General features: G+C 51.1%; 1 protein-coding gene across 1 annotated transcript in view; it reads left to right on the plus strand.

Annotated features, from left to right (window-relative positions):
- Positions 1-17,511: 17,511 nt before the first annotated feature.
- TRIM71 (tripartite motif containing 71) overlaps positions 17,512-18,830 on the plus strand; it is a gene marked incomplete at both ends in the record, with an annotated part of 66,040 nt that continues 64,721 nt past the window's right edge. Inside the window, one exon of the mRNA XM_084902205.1 lies at positions 17,512-18,474. Coding sequence (XP_084758331.1) covers positions 17,512-18,474 — 963 coding nt within the window. The remainder of the gene's footprint in view (positions 18,475-18,830) is intronic.

Below are 18,830 nucleotides of genomic sequence, written 5' to 3' on the forward strand. Positions count from 1 at the left end.
GTCTCATATAACATATTTTGTCTTTCTTGCAACTTAACTGTTCAGAGTATGTTGGCATCTGAGATTTATTTAGTGTTAAAGTTTGTAAAATTGAGAGAACAACCTCAGCAGCAGATGAGTAGCCCATCCAGAAGCTGACCCGGAGGCACAGGGGAGGAGTAGGTCATGTGTTTTATGCCTAGTTGTGAATAAAAGGACCAAATATGCAGAAAAAAATCCAGAGGGCTAGTAAAATTGACCAAAAGAAGAGATTACTGATCTGATAGGAATCAATTTGCTAAAAATCACAAGTGAAGACAACAAGGTTCAGGGCTCTGGTCCTGTGTCCCCTCCGTACCCTTGGGCAGAGGCATACCCTTGATTCTAGAGTCTGTTAGCAAGTTGTTCAAGCTTTATTGCTAACCCCTTTGTATATGCAAACAAAAATGTACAAGCTCCTTTCCCGGAGACAGGTTTGTGTTGGAGGATCAACATGGCCAAAATTTGTGCATAGGATGAATGTTTTCCCCTCACCAAAGGGAGCAGGTAGGCAGCTGCCAGCTGGTCTGCGTCCTAGCTCTATTTTCCCCTCATCACGCGTAGCATTTGTGCTTTTGTCCCCATGGTCACAAGATGTTCCAGCATTCTACCCACATGGAAGGCAAGAATGAAAGGGCAATGGCAGTCTGTCTTGATAGGAGACTGTCAGGATCCAAGTTTTCCCAGAACCTACAGCACCTCTGTCAGGGCCTCGTGTAGCCATCCTTAGCTGCAAGGGAGGCTGGGGAAGAAATGACGTGCCTGCCAGTGTCTGCTGCAGGTGCTGGGATAGCCCCCTTCAATGTCTTCCCAGCCTGAGCACTGTCTCTGATACCTTGTGTCAAACTCGGATTCCAGCAGCCCAGCTCTGCCTTCCACTGCCACCCATGGCAGATCCCTGCACATGTAAGCTTCCCACCCATTTTTTCCTGCCTCCCCCACCCTTTTGTTAAAGCCACCTACTAACTAAAGTAATACTAAACTCTGCTAAAAGGTTTTAATTTTTTTATTTATTATAGAGAGCAAGAGAGAAGCATTGTTTCTTATTTGTGCATTTATCGGTTGATTCTTGTGTGTGCCATCGAGGGGGGTCTTACGGTTTTCTGTAGTTGAACAGGTGGGGGTGCTGCAAGACCCAGCCTCAGAGGAGGGCATCGTATTTGATGGGGACGTGAGTTCTGAGAAGAGTCCTGTTGAAGCCCCACCATCCATGAATTTGCTGACCCAACGAGAATGTGATTGCAGGTGTCCCCCAAACTGCAAGGAATGAACAAACGCTTAGAAGGGCTGGGGTCGTCCTCCTGGCCCCTACTCCTTAGGAGGCTCCTCCCACAGAGCTCTGCTCTGGCCACTTCCTTGACGGGCATGTAGGCCCAGCAACCTTTGGTGGCCTTTCCTGATGCCCTTCCACCTGCCTGCACAGGGGGACACTTCTCAAATCCTGCCCCCCCCCCCCCCCCCCCCCGCCATAACCATGCCTGATGGATGTTTCCAGCACTCACCCTCCCTCTTCTGACTCCTTCACTAGGAGCTCTGCCCCTTACTCAACCCAGGGCCCTTCGAGCAAATGCTGGATCTCTTGTCTCTCAGTTCTTTGGCAGGTTTGCAAAACGAGGGTACCTCTCCTTGGGGCCCAGTGTGAGATGGTGAATGCAAAGCGCACCGTTGAGTGCAGGTGAGTTCCCGTACTCCTCCCTCTCGCTGTCCAAAGGGCGTGCTCAGCCCAGTCGCCCTCTGCACCTCGGGAGAAGTGTTGACCTCACAGGCTCTGGAGCCAGGCTCTGGCTGACTACTTAAAACCTCGGTCCTCTCCCTGGGACAGTCTGATCTGGAGCAGGTTGCTTTGCTTCTTTGCACCTCCGTTTCTTCATTTGTAAAATGAGGGTACACACAGTACCTACCTCATGAGGCTGGAGTGAGGTGTAAGGGCCTGGCCATTGTTGCTGTTGCTGCACATGCCGGGAACTCCTAGTGGAGGACTTCTCACTGTGTAATAGTCACGGCAGGGACTGTGTTCTGAGCCTGTGACATTGTGGAGGTAGCACTGCGGGTGGGTGGTAGGCGGTAGGCGGTAGGGGGCAGGGGGCTCCGAGGTAAGTTACTCTGGAAATGGCTCCTGTCCAGAACACTGGCATCCTGTGTTCTCATCCCATTGTTACCTGCCTCGGGCCCCTCACCCTGTGACAACAAGAAGTCCCGAGTCTCCCTGCCTCAGGCCCCTTCTCCCATCCTTTCCTCACCACCCTACCACGTCCTCTACCAGCTCCGACTCCCTCCCAGAGGTTCCTTCGGGAGCTGCAGGGTCTTCTCCTACTTAGCTTCTATGGATCCCTCCTTTGCACCTAGGTGTTACCCAAACTGGATTCTCTGCCATCACCCAAAAGGAGTCACCTTTTCCCACCCCCAGGGCTTTGTTTCAGTCTGCTGGGCTCCTAAGAACTCTCTTCCAATTTCACGGGTGTCCACCTCCTCGCCATCTCACACTGCCTCCCTGGGACCCTGACCTGCAGCTCTTCATCCCACCAAGAGCATGTTCTGGGCTGGTGAGCTTTTTTTGTTGAGGCTCATGGTAACGTGGAAACTGCAGGCACAGTCTATGTTCCATGCTTCATCATCTGTTTTCTTCTCCTTCCTGTTCATTATATAGTGTAAAAGGATTGCCCTATATCAGTGTCTCCCAAACTTTTGACATACGTGTACCCCCTTCTATAATTTTCATTTCGCTGGGTACCCCTGGCACTCATGAGAACGTAGAATTAGGCGCAGCTAAGCAGGGTGCGGTGCATATCCCCACCAAACTCCGGTGCAACGCTTACCCCCGCCAGACTCTTCCCGTACCCCTGGGGGTACGTGTTCCACACTTTGGGAAACACTGCATATGAACAATAAAATCTGAACAGAAGAATTATATATATGTTTTTTAAATGATTTCGGAGAAGTGAGAGGGAGAGAGAAACATCAGTGATGAGAGAGACTCATTGATTGGCGCACACCACACTGGAGATTGAGCCCCCAACCCCGGTATGTGCCCTGACAGGGAGTTGAACCATGACCTCCTGATTCATAGGTGTGGATGCTCAACCACTGAGCCACTCCCACCAGGCTGAACAGAAGAATTTTTGACGATGTTCTGGTCCTAGGCCTGTCAGTGTCCCAGGAACTACTTGCAAGGTTGGGTTGGCCAATTAACAAAATCTCCAGGTTCACAGGGACTCGGCATCCTTGACCCCCTTTGAGCTTTATCAAGTGTTAAATAGCAGCCCAACACAGGCGGGTTACTTACTGGTCAGGCTCCGCGGGCCAGCCTAGAATAACCAGACCCGCACTTAGACACGAGTTCACCTTCCTTTCCTCCCTGGGAAGAACTGGGCTGAAGTACACGCTGGAGGGTAGGAGTGGGGGCGCCAGGGGAGGAGGCAGCGAGGTTCATTAGCCCCCTCACTTGGGGCGGAGGGGATCCTTGTGGTGACCAACCATTGTCCGGGAGGATTTAGGAGGATTTGCCCAAGTGTCCCCCGTGGGCCCCAAGCCTGGTCCTAATCCGGTCCACATTTCAGACTACTTAGAATCGCATTAAATGTCAAAGCCGGTGTTTAGGGAAATATCTACATTTCGTATGCGTCGCCCGGGTCAAAAGAAAGCTGAAACGAACCTTGCGAGCCTCTGGCTGGAGAAGCGCTCTGTGTGGTCCGGGGTGTGAATGCGGAGAGGGGCGGTGGCCTGGGGGCCCAGGAATGCGGGCTTTTCACGTGGAGAAAATGCTAATGCTTTGTTCCAGCCTCGGCCTTCCAGGCGCCGGGCCCTGCGGATTGTCGCAGCGGCATTTGCATGCGAGCAGCCCCGGTCCCCATCCCCACCCCCCTCTCCCCTCCCCCAGCTCAGCGCCTAGGGCACTTTCTGGGACTGATGGAAAGACCGGCTGCAAGTGTCATCATTTGGGAACTGGCTCCCTGGAAGAAAGGCTGTGGGTCCCAAGTAAGAGAGAACAGGAATTTAGAAAAGATAGGTAGATGGGAGAAATGAGAAGAGACAGAAATAGCAGTTGAAAGTCAGACCTTCTTGTGGCTAAAAGCCACAGGTAGCTAGCTGTTTGGGAACGCTGGGAATGAGTAGCTTTTCCCAGAGGCGCCAGGCAGGTGAACTGTTTTCCCCCTCCAATTTCAAGGTGTTATTTAGCACTTGCAATTATTTTATATAAAAACAACGTATTATTCCATCAAGGGAAATCCAAGCATTGGGTGTCCAGCTGCACATTTATGTCCTTGTTGGCAAGAACCCTGCGTTTGATAGGACACTTGCAGGGGCTCCAAACTAGCCAGAGGCCGCAGATGGCGGGCCGAGGAGGGAGACACACTCAGTCCAAAGGGCTAGGAGGCGGCGGCGGGGGTGCAGAGGCGCGGTTGAAAGTGGCTTGTCCTGGTGCCCCGGCAGCGCCAGAACTTGATCCACAGGCGCCGCGCGCGTGGGCTTCGGGACGCAGAGCGCCACCTACCGGCGGCACGGTCCGTTGGCCCCAGAAACGCTGCCAAGCCCGGGCGCCCCTTCTCCACAGCGGGGCTGCACCTTTTCGGGCCTGGAAACCCACCTCGGCCGGCGGAGTGCAGGGCTGGGGACCCAGCATTTCCTAGCACTGAGCTTTCTCTCTGGCCGACGCCTGGGAGCCCAAAGATGCTGGCGAGGAAAGCGCATACTCCGTGTCCTTCAATGATGATGTGTTTGATTAGTTTTCTTGCTTTCCATTTTACTTATTTTCTCATATTTGTTTAGTTTTATTGATTTTTTGCTTTATTTTAGTTATGTCCTTTTTATTTTGCTTATTCCACTTGGCTATTTTTACTTGGTTTATTATTTCACTTCACATTCATTTTGCTAATTGTCATGTATTTCGTTTATTTTTGTTTTCATTTTCTCTTATCTGATTTGTTTTTTAAATTCATCTTATTTAACCTCATTTACTTTATTTCGTTTGTTGAATTTGATCTTATTTTATTTGTGGGAAAAGGAAAGGTGGCTACAGCTCCACCACCACCACCACCCCCTTCATTCTGAAGGTTATATGTTTTCCTGCCTCTGAAAGGCCTGGGCGTTGGCATTAGACACTCTTGGATCGAGTCGCAGCTCTGCCACTTCCTGGTTGTGTGACTGTGTGCAGACTGCTTGCCCTCTCTGGACCTCAGCTTCCACATCCGTACAATGAGTTCGATGCTCACATAGCAGCCTCAGGAGTGTTTCCTTAGAGAAGGCTGCATAGAAAATGGCCTCTAGCTGTTTTAGGAGTGGTTCCCAGAGTCTCTGATTTCTGCCTAAAATCCAGTCTGCTCAGTTGTAAGAAATAAGCTTTTTCTTCCTCTCTGGCCTTTCATAAGGGCAGTGTAAAACACCCAGCTGAGGCTTCAGAGATCAGGAATCTGAGATCACTAGCAGCCCTCATCTGGCCTCTCTGCCCAGCCCCTTACGGGCCACATAAGTCATCCACGTGGCTGTTGACTAACCCTGGGTTTCTGTTATAGTTACTCTCTCAAATAATGTTTTATAGAATTCTGAATGTGGGTTGGTTTATCTGCCTACTAGCTGTCTACCTACCTACCTATCTACTGAAATCCATCCTCTAGGCCAGCGTTTCCCAAAGTGTGGTACGAGTACCCCCAGGGGTACGGGAAGGGTTTGGTGGGGGTACGCGTTGCACCGGAGTTTGGTGGGGATATGCACTGCACTGTGCTTAGCTGTGCCTAATTCTACGTTCTCATGAGTACAAGGGGTACTCAGCGTTACGAAAATTATAGAAGGGGTACACATATGTCAAAAGTTTGGGAAACACTGCTCTAGGCTGATCATGAAAATAGGAAAATTTCATGAAAATAGGAAACTCACACAACAAAAGCATTCAAGGCTCCTGGAAACATGCCTGAACCAGCAAAAACAACTAAGGATGGTGAGATTGAGTCCAGGATTCAAGAGAGAGAGAGAGAGAGAGAGAGAGAGAGTCCATACTTTCCTTGGTACAATATTGTATTTTGGGAAATTCAACAATATTGATCTGTTCAAATTTTTTTTTTTTTAATTTTAAAAATTGATTTAAGGGAGAGGGAGAAAGAGAGAAACATCAGTGTGAGAGCTAAACATCAATTGCCTGCCTCCTGCATGATTGAGCCCACAACCTAGGTGTGTGCCCTGACCAGGAATGAAACCTTTCAGCATGCAGCGATGCCCAACCAACCGAGGGCTTTGAAAAATGTTTAAATCAAAAAAAGTTTTTTAAAAAGTGGGTTTTTAAAAAAATGTTTTTGTTTTGATGAGGGTGAAGTTCTGAAAGGGGCAGGACAAATGGAAGAAAACGAAGCTAATAAATAGGAGGGTGGCCTGGGCCATGGGGGAGTGGTCTTAGGCCACCCATCAAATCAAAAGAAGAAGAAACAAATTTGAGAGGGTGAGTAGGTTGAGCCTGGGAAAGCTAGTGGTTTCCTTTCCTAGACCATCCAGGTTTTCCTTGGCTGAGAATGAAAAAGGGACTTTTTCATTAAGATGCTGCATGGCTCTATTTGTCACCCTTTGAATTCCCACTTTGCTTGCAAAAGGCCTTAAGCAGGTCTAGGGGCCCTAACTCGCTCAACCTGCACAGCCAGTGTTCCTTTTTTTAGAGGGTGATCCTACTGAATTAAAATTCAATTAATACGACTTTAAGGGCAAGAAAAACTATTTGTGAAAAATCATTAAACAGCACGTAAAACCCTTTGAGGAGCAGCGAATACCCTTTGAGAAGCAGAGAAGTACAGCCTGGCTTTTGTTAAGGTGCTTTGAGCCCAACGAGTTAACTTTTTTTTAAGGAATTTTAACAAGATAGTGGTCAAAGTGGAATTTGTTCATGTAGTTTATTTAAGGTTTTACAAGGCCCTGCAAAGAGTCCCTCCCCTGAGTCTGGATCAGAGGGGAGTTTGGCCAGAGGTACAATCTTAGGGGCATTTCGAAATCCATGAGGAAACAAAACAACTGGCCTGGATGCTTCAAAAAAAAAATGTCAGGGTCCTGAAAGACAAAGGCAGGGCTGGGGACCGACAGGGATTAGAGGGGGTGCAGAGACATGGCCCCTGAAGGCGGCCTGTTGTCCTGGACTGGGCCTGGGAAGGGAAACCCACATGTACCCAGAAGGACATGATTGGGAAAACTGGTGAAATGTGACTGCAGTCTGGGGAATAGATAATAGTATTATATCAATGCTAAATTTCCTGATTTAGATCGCTGTGCTTTGGTTAGATAATGTTTGTATTCTTAGGAAATGCACAAGTGATTAGGAATAGAGGGGCATTGTTATCTCCTCCCAAATGGGTCAGTATATATATATATATTGACACACATGACACACACACACACATATATACACATATATAATACATGTAATATGTACATATATATGAAGAGGGAGAAAAGGAGTGATAATGCAAATGAGGAAATAGTTAACATTTAGGGACTCTGGGTATAGGAAATATGGGAGTTCTTTGAATTATTGTTGTAATTTTTCTCTACATTTAATTTTATTTCACCCTGACCAGGTAGTGCAGTTGGTTAGAACGACATCCCGATGATAGACCAAGGTTCAATGCCTGGTCGGGGCGCATACAGGAATTAACCAGTGAAAAGCACAAAGAAGTGGAACAACAATTTAAAGTTTCTCTGTCTTATTCTCTAAAAATCAATCCATTGGAGCTCCAGTGGCACAATCGGTTATCACACGGTACTTATAAAAATCAATCAATAAAAATGTTTAAACTAGTATTTAAAAATTCAAAGTAAACAAAAAATAGGTAAAACTAAATAAAGCTAAGAAGAGATAAGAGATAAAATAAGAGAACGGTAAGGGGTGGGACGTAGGGAAATAAATTATTCACATACGATGAACATTTATTTGCTTCCTCCTGCCAGATAATGCTCTAGGATAGGCCAACAGGCTGCACGAGGACAGGAATTTTCCTGAGAGGTTTATGCCCTGACAGGGTAGTCCTAAGCCACTTGCAATCATTGGAAACCCACTATCGTCCATGCAGCCAGCAGTCAGCATCCAACAAAGAGTGAGTGAGGGCCACCACCGCCCAGACTGGAGCTTGTTGACTGAGCTCCTGCCTCCAAGGAACTGGCCGTTCTATAAAGGAGACAGATGTGTAGGTTGTGTGGACAGACAGATGTGTGGGTTGACGGGAACCATGATGGCAGCGTGAATGTGGGAGTGTGTGTCTTGGTCCGGGGAGGGAGCCTATCAGAAATGACTTACTTCCCAGATGGGATACTTGAAGTAGGTTTTTTTGTTGTTGTTTTGTTTTTTCTAAATATATTTTATTGATTTTTTTTTACAGAGAGGAAGGGAGAGGGATAGAGTTAGAATCATTGATGAGAGAGAAACATCCATCAGCTGCATCCTGCACCCTCCCCACTGGGGATGTGCCCGCAACCAAAGTACATGCCCCTGACCGGAATCGAACCTTGGACCCCTGATTCCGCAGGCCGATGCTCTATCCACTGAGCCAGACTGGTTTCGGCTTGAAGTAGGTTTTGAAGACTGAGTAGTTTTCCAGTAAAAGAGAGTTGTGAGCAATAGTAGAGGGGCAGTCTGCCAAAGCACAGAGGTAGGAGACGGAATGCAAACTACTGGGCAATATTTGAGCCAGTGCCCACTGAGCAAAGGCAACAACAGGCTGGAGGCTGGACCAGTGAGTCACTGCGGGAAGGCTTAGCGGAGGCCAGGGTTCCTAAGCTGGGATTTGAAGAGGGAGATTGCCATGGATGCGTGAAGACCATGTAGTACACACAGACGGAAGGAATGTCTGGTTCAAAAGCACATAGGTCAGCAGCACGCAAATCCCAAGGTGAGGGCTGGTAAACACCCTGGAGCCTGGGAGTCTGCACCAGGTGGGGTTGGTTGTGCAAGGTGTTTGCTTCTCACCTGAGCCTGCGTGCTTTCATGTAAGACTTCAGCCCAGAGTCCCATGGTCAGGGCCAACTCAGGAAGAAGAAATGCATATTTACACAGAGGGGATTTAATGGAGGGATTTAATTGGACAGGTGATGGAACCCAGAGTTTAGCTCGAGCAGGAAACTGCTGACACTCGTTGGCTGGAAGGTCAAAAAGGAGGTGACGTGAGCAGAACCCAGCGGTGGAGGTCACCTGCTACAAGATGAAGCCACAAAGGGCGTGAGAGATAGATCCGTAGCTGGAGACTGGCGTTGCGACCCGAGCCAGAAAGAGAAGGGGAGAAATACCAGGGCTTTTCTCTTCTTCCCATTCTCCACTCAACTGCCAGCCTCCTGCTGCCCAGTGACACAGGGACCCAGGAGAACACTACTAACCTCAGCTCCTCTTGTGATTGAGAGCACAGAGGGCAAGAGACACATCTGAGGGCACACAGGCCCAGAAGCAGCCCAGTTAGGACTTCTCCAGAAATTGTTTTCTTTTTTTTTCTTTTCTCTTTTTTAAAAAAATATATTTTATTGATTTTTTACAGAGAGGAAAGGAGAGGGATAGAGAGCTAGAAACATTGATGGGAGAGAGACATCGACCAGCTGCCTCTTGCACACCCCTTACTGGGGATGTGCCCGCAACCAAGGTACATGCCCTTGACCGGAATCGAACCTGGGACCCTTTAGTCCACAGACCGACACTCTATCCACTGAGCCAAACCGGTTTCAGCCAGAAATTGTTTTCTGTCCCAGATGTAAACCAAACAGTCCTTTTAGTAGCAGTTGCAGTATACACTCATTCAGTGCCACCATTTAACCAACTGCTCAGGCCAAAACTCTGGCATTACCCCCACTCTCACTCTTGAGTTTCTCTCATTCAGTCCATCAGCAAATCTTACTGGTTTTCCCTCCTTTCCTCAGTCCCTCCTTTCTATCTTTCTGTCTTTTTGTCTTTCTTGTCTTTTTCTTTTAAGATATACTGGACCCAATACAACCTTTAGAAAGAACAAAGCTGGGAGCATCACACACTGTTATTTTAAGAAAAGCAAAAATTAAAAAAAGGGGACTGCCGAGACTGGTTTGGCTCAATGGATAGAGTGTCGGCTTGGGGACTGAAGGGTCCCGGGTTCGATTCCGGTCAAGGGCATGTACCTTGGTTGCGGGCATATCCCCAGTAGCAAGTGTGCAAGAGGCAGCTGATTGATGACTCTCTCTCATCGAGGTTTCTAACTCTCTATCTCTCTCCCTTCCTCTCTGTACAAAATCAATAAAATATATTTAAATAAACAAATAAATAAACAAAATAAAAGGGGACTACACCAAACAAATAGCTTCTGTACAGAGAAGGAAACTATGAAGAAAATGAAAAGGCAACATACTGAATGGGACAAAATATTTGCAAATCATAAATCTGATAAGGGGCTAATACCCAAAATATACAAAGAATGTATACATCTCAACAGTAAAACACACACAATCTGATTTTAAAATGGACAAAAGATCTGAATAAACATTTTTCTAGAGAAAGACTTACAGGTGGCCAGCATCACTAACCATCACTAACCATTTGCGTTTGGAAATGCAAACAAAACAAGGAGAGGCCTGCTGGCATGGCTCAGTGCTTGAACATCGACCTATGAACCAGGAGGTCATGATTGGATTCCAATCAGGGGACATGCCCTCAACCGTCTCCAGTGTTCCCTCTCATCACTGATGTTTCTCTCTCTCCCTCTCCCTTCCTCTCTCAAATCAATAACAAAATAAATAAAACAAAACCGCAGCCTATCCCCAGCGTTGGCCTCCTGACCCAGCTTTGCTTTATTGATAGCACTGATCACAAGAAAGGAATACACTCACCTTCATTTATGTGTGCATTGTCTGTGTCCCCCTTCAAGGGAGGGACTGTGGCTCACTGCTGCCTTCCCAAAGCCTGGCACGTCGGAAGTAGGTGCTTCACACATGTTTGTTCATTGACTGATTTCACCTATTGCCTCATTCCCTCCCTGGATTGCCTTGGGTAAATCACTCCTCTGTGATTTGGCAGGTAAGTTGGATGCTGGCCACACTCACGTGCTCCTTAGTTGGCCATCCGTCAGGGGAGTGAAGGGATTCACTGGGCCACATGTCTCTCCTCCTCCAGCAGGCTGGCCCAGGTGGTCACAGCGGGGGGGCTCAAAAGCAGCAAGCAGGAGCTCCAAAAGCTCAGATGCTTTCAGGTTTCTGCTTCTGTCACATGTGCTACTGTCCCATCAACCAAAGCAAATCAAATGATGTCTGACCTGGGTTATGGAAAAGCAGTGGCCTTTGATTCAGCCCCTAAAAGATGGGTGGATTTAACCAAAACTGGTTTGGCTCAGTGGATAGAGTGTCGGCCTGTGGACTGAAGGGTCCCAGGTTCGATTCCAGTCAAGGGCATGTACATTGGTTGCGGGCACATCCCGGGTTGGGGGTGTGCAGGAGGCAGCTGGTCGATGTTTCTCTCTCATCGATGTTTCTAACTTTCTATCCCTCTCCTTCCTCTCTGTAAAAAATCAATAAAATATATTTATTAAAAAAATTTAAGCTGAAACCGGTTTGGCTCAATGGATAGAGCGTCAGCTCGGGGACTGAAAGGTCCAGGGTTCAATTCCGGTCAAGGGCATGTACCTTGGTGGCAGCACATCCCCAGTGGGAGGTGTGCAGGAAGCAGCTGATCGATGACTCTCTCATCGATGTTTCTGGCTCTCTATCTCTCTCCCTTCCTCTCTGTAAAAAATCAATAAAATATATTTAAAAAAAATGATTCTCTCTTCATTGATGTTTCTCTCCCTCTCCCTTCCTCTCTGAAATAAATAAAAATATATTAAAAAAAACAAAACAAAACACACCTAGAAAGCTAATTAGGTGTATGCTTGACATGTGATTGGTACCATACCAAGAGTGTACAGTTATTAGCTCATTTAACCCTGACGGGCTAACGCTTATATCAGTCATATTATATGCATGGGAAATCTGAGGCATAGAGAAGTTAAGTAACTTACCCTCGGTGAGCAGTCGGCAAACTGCGGCTCTTGAGCCATGTGCGGCTCTTTGGCCCCTTCAGTGTGGCTCTTCCACAAAATATCTGTGCAATTGAAATGTACAGTGCGATTGAAACTTCATGGCCCATGCACAGAAGTTGGTTTTCGGCTCTCAACAGAAATTTCAATCGTTGTACTGTTGATATTTGGCTCTGTTGACTAATGAGTTTACTGACCACTGCCCTAGGTCACCCAGTTAAGAGTGATGAAACTGGATTGTAAGCCTAGCTGAGCTCTGAATGAATTTTTTACAGAGGAAGGGAGAGAAGAGAGAGTTAGAAACATGGATGAGAGTGAAACATCGATCAGCTGCCTCCTGCACACCCCCCACTGGGGATGTGCCCACAACCAAGGTACATGCCCTTGACCGGAATGGAACCTGGGACCCTTGAGTCCACAGGCTGACCACTGAGCCAAATCGGTTAGGGCTGAACGACTTTTAACCACTAAAGCTGGATATTGACTTTTAGCTTTCATTTGTGCAATTCAAGTTTCCCTACTGCTGTTTCTAGAGATCCAGGTGGCTAGCGCTTACACGTTACCATCTGTCTTGCTGCCTTTTCTGACTTCTGGGATGTGGAAAGCACCTGACACACTTCTGTTACTGATTCCAAGACCAGAGGTAGAGCCGAGTCAAGAGCTGGCCCCAGTGTAGAGAGAGCTCTATCCCCCCTCAACTGGCAGGATGATGCAAACGACGACTCAACGGTTGTCTATCAGGTTAGTACCCACCCATCCTCATGGTTCGAAATAGTAATTGTGATGTAATATTTGTTGAATGTTTTCAAAAACACCTGGTGAGTTATGCTTTAAAAATTGTATATGAATACACTGGAGGATGATGGTGGAGGTGCAGTGTTGACATCAAAACAAGCAGGTGCATCAGATATTTAAAGGTCAGCTGAAAAAAGCAGATGCAAAGTCACTGAGGGAAATAGGGTCTAATCCCCAACCCCAGATCTACTGTCATCTTTGGAAACAAAATATGGTTACAGATGAATTGGAGGAAGAATGCAAATTGACTGCCTACATAACAATGCCAGGGCTGGTTTCTTTTAAAAGGTGGTTATTATTAAAATACAAAACGATGTATGTTCAGGATTTGGGGAGGGATATGAACTCCCTTTCTCACATCAACGTGCAGAGAGAAAACGGGAAGGCTGCGTGCTCCTCCCTTGCTAAGAAAGGGTGTTTATTAGCTAGGATGCAATGAAAATTTTAATACTAGTTTATAGCAGGGGACTCTCCCTGGCCTTTCATCTGGATCTATGGCTTTTGTTCCTCTCCTGGATAAGGCTAATTAGAGTCTAATCCTAATTTGTTATTTACCACTATACAATATTTTTTTTTTAAAAAAAATCCTAACTGTATTTCTGTGCAATTAGGATTAAATTACTGGCTTCAAAGAGTTCCCTCTTCTCCTACGGTACATTAAGCCAATGGAAATTAGGAATGTGCTAATTTAACAACTTCTACCACAGCCCTGTTTCCTGTCCACGTATCAATTTAAGAAAGGAAATATATTTGATAAAAATCAAAACCTTTCTTCCCTCAACCTCCCTACTCTTTTTTCTTTTTTTTCTTTTTTCTTTTCTTTTTGGCTTATCCTGAGCAATTGTCCCCAGGAAATTAACCCACCAACCGCTGTCAAGTCCGATTCCTCTTTCTGGAGTTACAGCCTTCCTGCCCCTCCACGCTGTCTCAGCTGACTTCTCATCTCATATCCGCTATTCACTCGCTAGAGAGATTTTAGAGTTAGGATCTTCAGGACAGTTCAACACCGCTCCACCCCCAGCTCCACCCATCATCTTTACATTTTTAAAATAAACCTCTTGGTTGGTGGGTGGGGCCAACCAAGAGAGAGACAGCAGGTCTGGGCCATCCTTTTTCTGACCCTCTGGGGCCATCTTCCTTCTGGCAATTCTCTTCCCCCATCTGTTTTCCTTTTTTAAAAAATTTTTATTGCGTGTGTGTGTGTGTGTGTGTGTGTGTGTGTGTGTTAAAAAACAATCAAAGAAAAGATACCAACCCCCCAAATACACACAACACCTCTGAAGCAAGGCCAGTGTAACAGAAAATTCTATAGCCGGGTGTAAGAGTCTTGTGTGACCGTGTGCATGTTTGTTTCCGCGCAGGTCTCACACCATGAAAGGAAGAAACTCATAAAGGCAGTAGTACAGGGTAGCATGAGACGCTAACTTCTATTTCATGGGCAAACAAGGAGCCGTTTTGTCTTTCCAGTTTTATTGAGATATCACTGGCATGTGTTTTTTGCTTTTATTTGGGAGTAACTGCTGCGCGCCCTATTTCATATTTCAGTCGATGTTCGCTGAGCTCCGATTGCCTCCAGGTGTGGAGGACGGCGCTCCTGAGGGCAGCTGAGGACTTGGCCCGTCCCAGGGGGGCTGCCAGGCTCAGGACAGCAGGAGGGGCCCACGGTGGCTTTGTCCCCTTAGGGTGAGGGAGGTGTTTCTGCCGTATGGGATGTTCGGCACATTTATCCAGCCGGGTCGCTTTTTAAGGGCTCTTTCCGAGTTGATCTTTCCCTGTAAAACTCCCCAAATTCTGGTGAGCAAATTTAGAGAAGTCTGGGATATTTACATGGCTGTATGTTGTTGTTTTTTTAATCTTTATAACCCATTCATGGTTATTCAGAGTGGACACTAAATTATTTTTTTTCTTTCATTTTATTGAAATGTAATTTACATACAGTGACCTGCAGAGATCTTAAATGTGAGATTGACAAGTTTTGACAGATGTAGACACCAATATATTTCTAATATACATAATTACCCCGAGGTTCTCTCATCCCTGCCCATCAGTCCATACACTCCCACCACCATGGGTAATTTTCTTATCTTTAGGACCAGGACTTAATTTTGCTTGTTCTATAATCTCCTGTAAATGGAATCACATAGCATGAACACATATGTTTGCCTTCTTTCTCTTAACGGGATACTTTTTTGAGACTCCTCCAGGTTATTGCCTGACCAAGTAGGACCCAACATGCCGCGAAAGGCTTGACAGCGTTTTTGGACCGGGACAACCGTTCAGCCCATTGGCCATCCAGACCAGATACCCTCTAAATCCTGGCATGTGGTCCTATCTGCTCTCCCAAGTCAGTCTCTTCCTAGGGCCAAGCAAGTTCCTCTCCCAGAACCGCCCAGGCAGGCAGGCAGGCAGCCTGGGGCACCACCCAGATGGCCGAGGGGCCATCACCCGGGCAGCCTCCCCCTGCACAGCTGCCCTCTGCCCCACACCCCTCATTAAAACTCAAAGGAAACTGGCCCCTCCGGAGATCAGAATTCAGGTCCGTTTAATTCCACCCCATCCAACTGCACACACAACACGGCGTGATGGTTTAGGGTTGAGCGCAGATAGGCAGTCCTTTAAGAAAACGTTAAAAAATAATAATTCCAAAAACAAAAACAAAAAAGGTGGGGGTTTTAAAAACCCCTAGATTTCCCGGGCAGGGATATCAGCTTCTGCAGAACCACGATTCCGAACGAAATCTTTTTTTCCTTTCTTTTCTTTTTCTTTTAAAATAAACGGAAGAGTCCCTCTCCAGTTCCTCGCTCAGAAGGTTTCAAAGGTCATCACACTGAAGCCTGGGGGCGTTCGTCTCCCCAGCGGCCTGGAGAAGGGAGGAGGTTGGAGGGAGGAGGGAGGGAGGGAGCACACAAAAGCGAGCCGTGCAGAGAGGGCTAATGTTTCCTGTTTGCCTGGAACCCCCTCCCCTGTGTCCCCTCCCCCAGCCCCCTCCCAGCACTCGGGCGGAAGTGAGTTTGCTCCTTTGGAGATTAAAAGGATTCCGAATTCCGATCAGTCCCAATAACCAGCCAACTAAGAGGAGGAGGAGGAGGAGGAGGAAGAGACCGCAAAGAAGAGAGGGGGGGGGGCCCTCTCGCGCGCGTGCACGCCCACAGCCCGAATTGGGGGCGTTGTGTGCAAAGCCCCCGGAGAGGTCAGGGCGCGCGGCGCGAGCAAAAAGCCCGGGCAGGCGCAGCGCGGCCGGGGCCACCCCTTAGTCCTTTGCACGGCGGCTCGTTTCTGAAAGATGACGCCGGCCCGCGGCGCTGGCCACGCGGCTCCGGAGCTCACCACCGCGCCGGGCCGTGGCCGCCGGTTCCACTGATTCCTGCAGCGCGCCCCGGAGGAGGCTGCTCCGTCCCCGCGGCTCGGGATCGGAGAGGGGGGACTGAGGCGAGGGCGAAATGGCCCGATGACAAAGGAAATGTGATCCCCCTTGGCTGCCAAGGTTTCAGAGAGAGGACGGACGCGAGGAGGAGGAGGAGGAGGGGCGCGGGGCGCGCGCGCGGAGCTCGGATAGCATTGCACGACGGCGCGCGCGGAGCGGGGCAGCGGGTACATCTAATATCTTCCTGCCGATGAATAATTCAGGGCGGCCCGCGGGGACCTGCGGCCCCGCAGCGCTGCAGCAGCGCGGCTAAACCCGGAGGGGAAGGAGCGCGCGCGCGCGGGAGGCGCCCAGGCCGGGCGGGCGGGCGAGCGAGGCGGGGCGCGAAGGGGCCCCGGGCCGCGTGGGGCGCGCGTGCGTGTTAAGCGCCGGCGGCCGGGCCCGGCAGCCGCGCGGGAGACTCGAGGCGCGTGGGCCGCGCGTGCGTACTGTTACCCGCGTGCGGCCGCGGCGGCCGGGCCGCTACGACCTGCAGCTGCTGCCGCGGGGCCGACCACCAGGGTCCTGCAGGGGGGAGAGCCCGCGCCCGGCCGAGCACCAAGCCCGAGCGCGGCACGCCGCCGGGCCACCCAGGAGGGAGTCCCCGGCCGCCGCGTCATGCGGTGGGGCGGCCGGCATCGCGCGGGGGGGACCACGACACGGGCTCGGCGTCGCGCCGCTCCCGCCTTTCCTCGTGTGGGGGGAGCCGTCCTCTCCCAAGAAGAAGAGACTATAACAACTCCATTCATTTAAAGAGGAAAGCAACGCACCCAATAATAACTCGTCGGACCAACATTTTTTGACTTCTTCTCCCGCCCCGGACTGTGGGATGGCGCACAGCGGACTCTGACTTTTTGGAGGAGGACTTCCCCCCCCCTCCGCGAGCGAGAACGCTCCGGCTCCAGCGGCTCCAGGGAGTCGGTCCTCTGACCTCCCTGCCCCCGCTCGCTCTCCCCTCGCGAGTCTGGACTTGTTCGGGCGCTCCTCCCGCTCCCGCTCCCGCTCGCGCTCTGGGAGGCGCGCGGCCCCCACGTCCCCCGGGGGGAACCGGTGCGTGCGGCCTCCGGGGAGCGAGCGGCGTTTCATGCCCGCGGCGTCGGCAGTGGCAGCGCGCGGGGCCGGACGCGGCGAGGCCGAGAGGGCCGCGCGCGCGCGCCGCTCGGGTGCGGCGGGCTCCCGGATTGCAGACCTAATCGATGCGTTTTTCTGAGTGAGTCGGCGGCTCCCCACCCACCACCTCGTCGGCGCGCGCTCTCCTCCTCTTCCTCTCTCTGGTCTCCTCCCTCCTCCTCCGGGGCCTGGTTTTTGCAAATGGCTTCGTTCCCCGAGACCGACTTCCAGATCTGCCTGCTGTGCAAGGAGATGTGCGGCAGCTCCTCGCCGGCGCCGCTCTCCTCCTCCAACTCGTCCGCGTCGTCGTCGTCCTCGCAGACGTCCACGTCGTCGTCGTCGGGGGGCGGCGGCGGCGGCGGCGGGGCCCCCGGGGCGGCGGCGCGCCGCCTGCACGTCCTGCCCTGCCTGCACGCCTTCTGCCGCCCGTGCCTCGAGGCGCACCGGCTGCCTGCGGCCGGCGGCGGCGCGCCGGGAGACTCCCTCAAACTGCTGTGCCCCGTGTGCGACCAGAAAGTCGTGCTGGCCGAGGCGGCGGGCATGGACGCGCTGCCCTCCTCCGCCTTCCTGCTCAGCAACCTGCTCGACGCCGTGGTGGCCACGGCCGACGACCCGCCGCCGCCGCCACAGCCGCCCAAAAACGGGCGCGCCGGCACCCCGGCGGGCGCGGGCGGCCACAGCAACCACCGGCAGCACCGCGCGCACCACGCGCACCCGCGCGCCGCGCCCGCCTCGGCGCCGCCGCTCCCGCAGGCTCCGCCGCCGCCGCCGCCGCCCGCGCCCGCCCGCTGCCCCGCGCCGGGGGGACCCGCCGCCGCTGCCGCCGCTGCCGCCGCCTCCTCTCCGTCGGCGCTGCTGCTGCGCCGGCCCCACGGCTGCAGCTCCTGCGACGAGGGCAACGCCGCCTCGTCGCGCTGCCTCGACTGCCAGGAGCACCTGTGCGACAACTGCGTCCGCGCGCACCAGCGCGTGCGCCTCACCAAGGACCACTACATCGAGCGCGGCCCGGGGCCCGCCGCCGCCGCCGCCGCCGCTGCAGCCGCCGCCGCCGCCGCCGCCGCCGCGCAGCAGCTCGGGCTCGGCGCGCCCTTCGCCGGCCCGCCCTTCTCCATCATCTCCGTCTTCCCCGAGCGCCTCGGCTACTGCCAGCACCACGACGACGAGGTGAGTGCGAGCGGGGCGAATTCCGAGGGGGCTCCCCCTCGGGGGGTGTTTGGGGGGCGCGCGCGCGCGTGTGCGTTTCCACCCGGGAGGCCTCGCCAAGGGTCCCAAAGCGGTGCGCGGATGGCTGCTGCTGCTGGTGGTGGTGGGGTGTCTACTTTCGAGATGTCTTGTTTCCCCTTTGGCTACCTACATGGTGGTCCTGGCAACATAGTTAGTAGGGCTGTGTGTGTGTGTATGTGTTCCCCAAACGTGGAGTGATACCCCTTTCCGTCACCTTAATTTTCCGTGTGGCCAAACGTGGCAACAACCGTTTTTCTCTTCACGAGGCAGGAGCCAGGGAAAAGAGAGAGAGGTGT

The sequence above is a fragment of the Pipistrellus hanaki genome (genome assembly GCF_964339955.1).
Source record: "Pipistrellus hanaki genome assembly, chromosome: 13".
Classification (NCBI taxonomy): domain Eukaryota; kingdom Metazoa; phylum Chordata; class Mammalia; order Chiroptera; family Vespertilionidae; genus Pipistrellus; species Pipistrellus hanaki.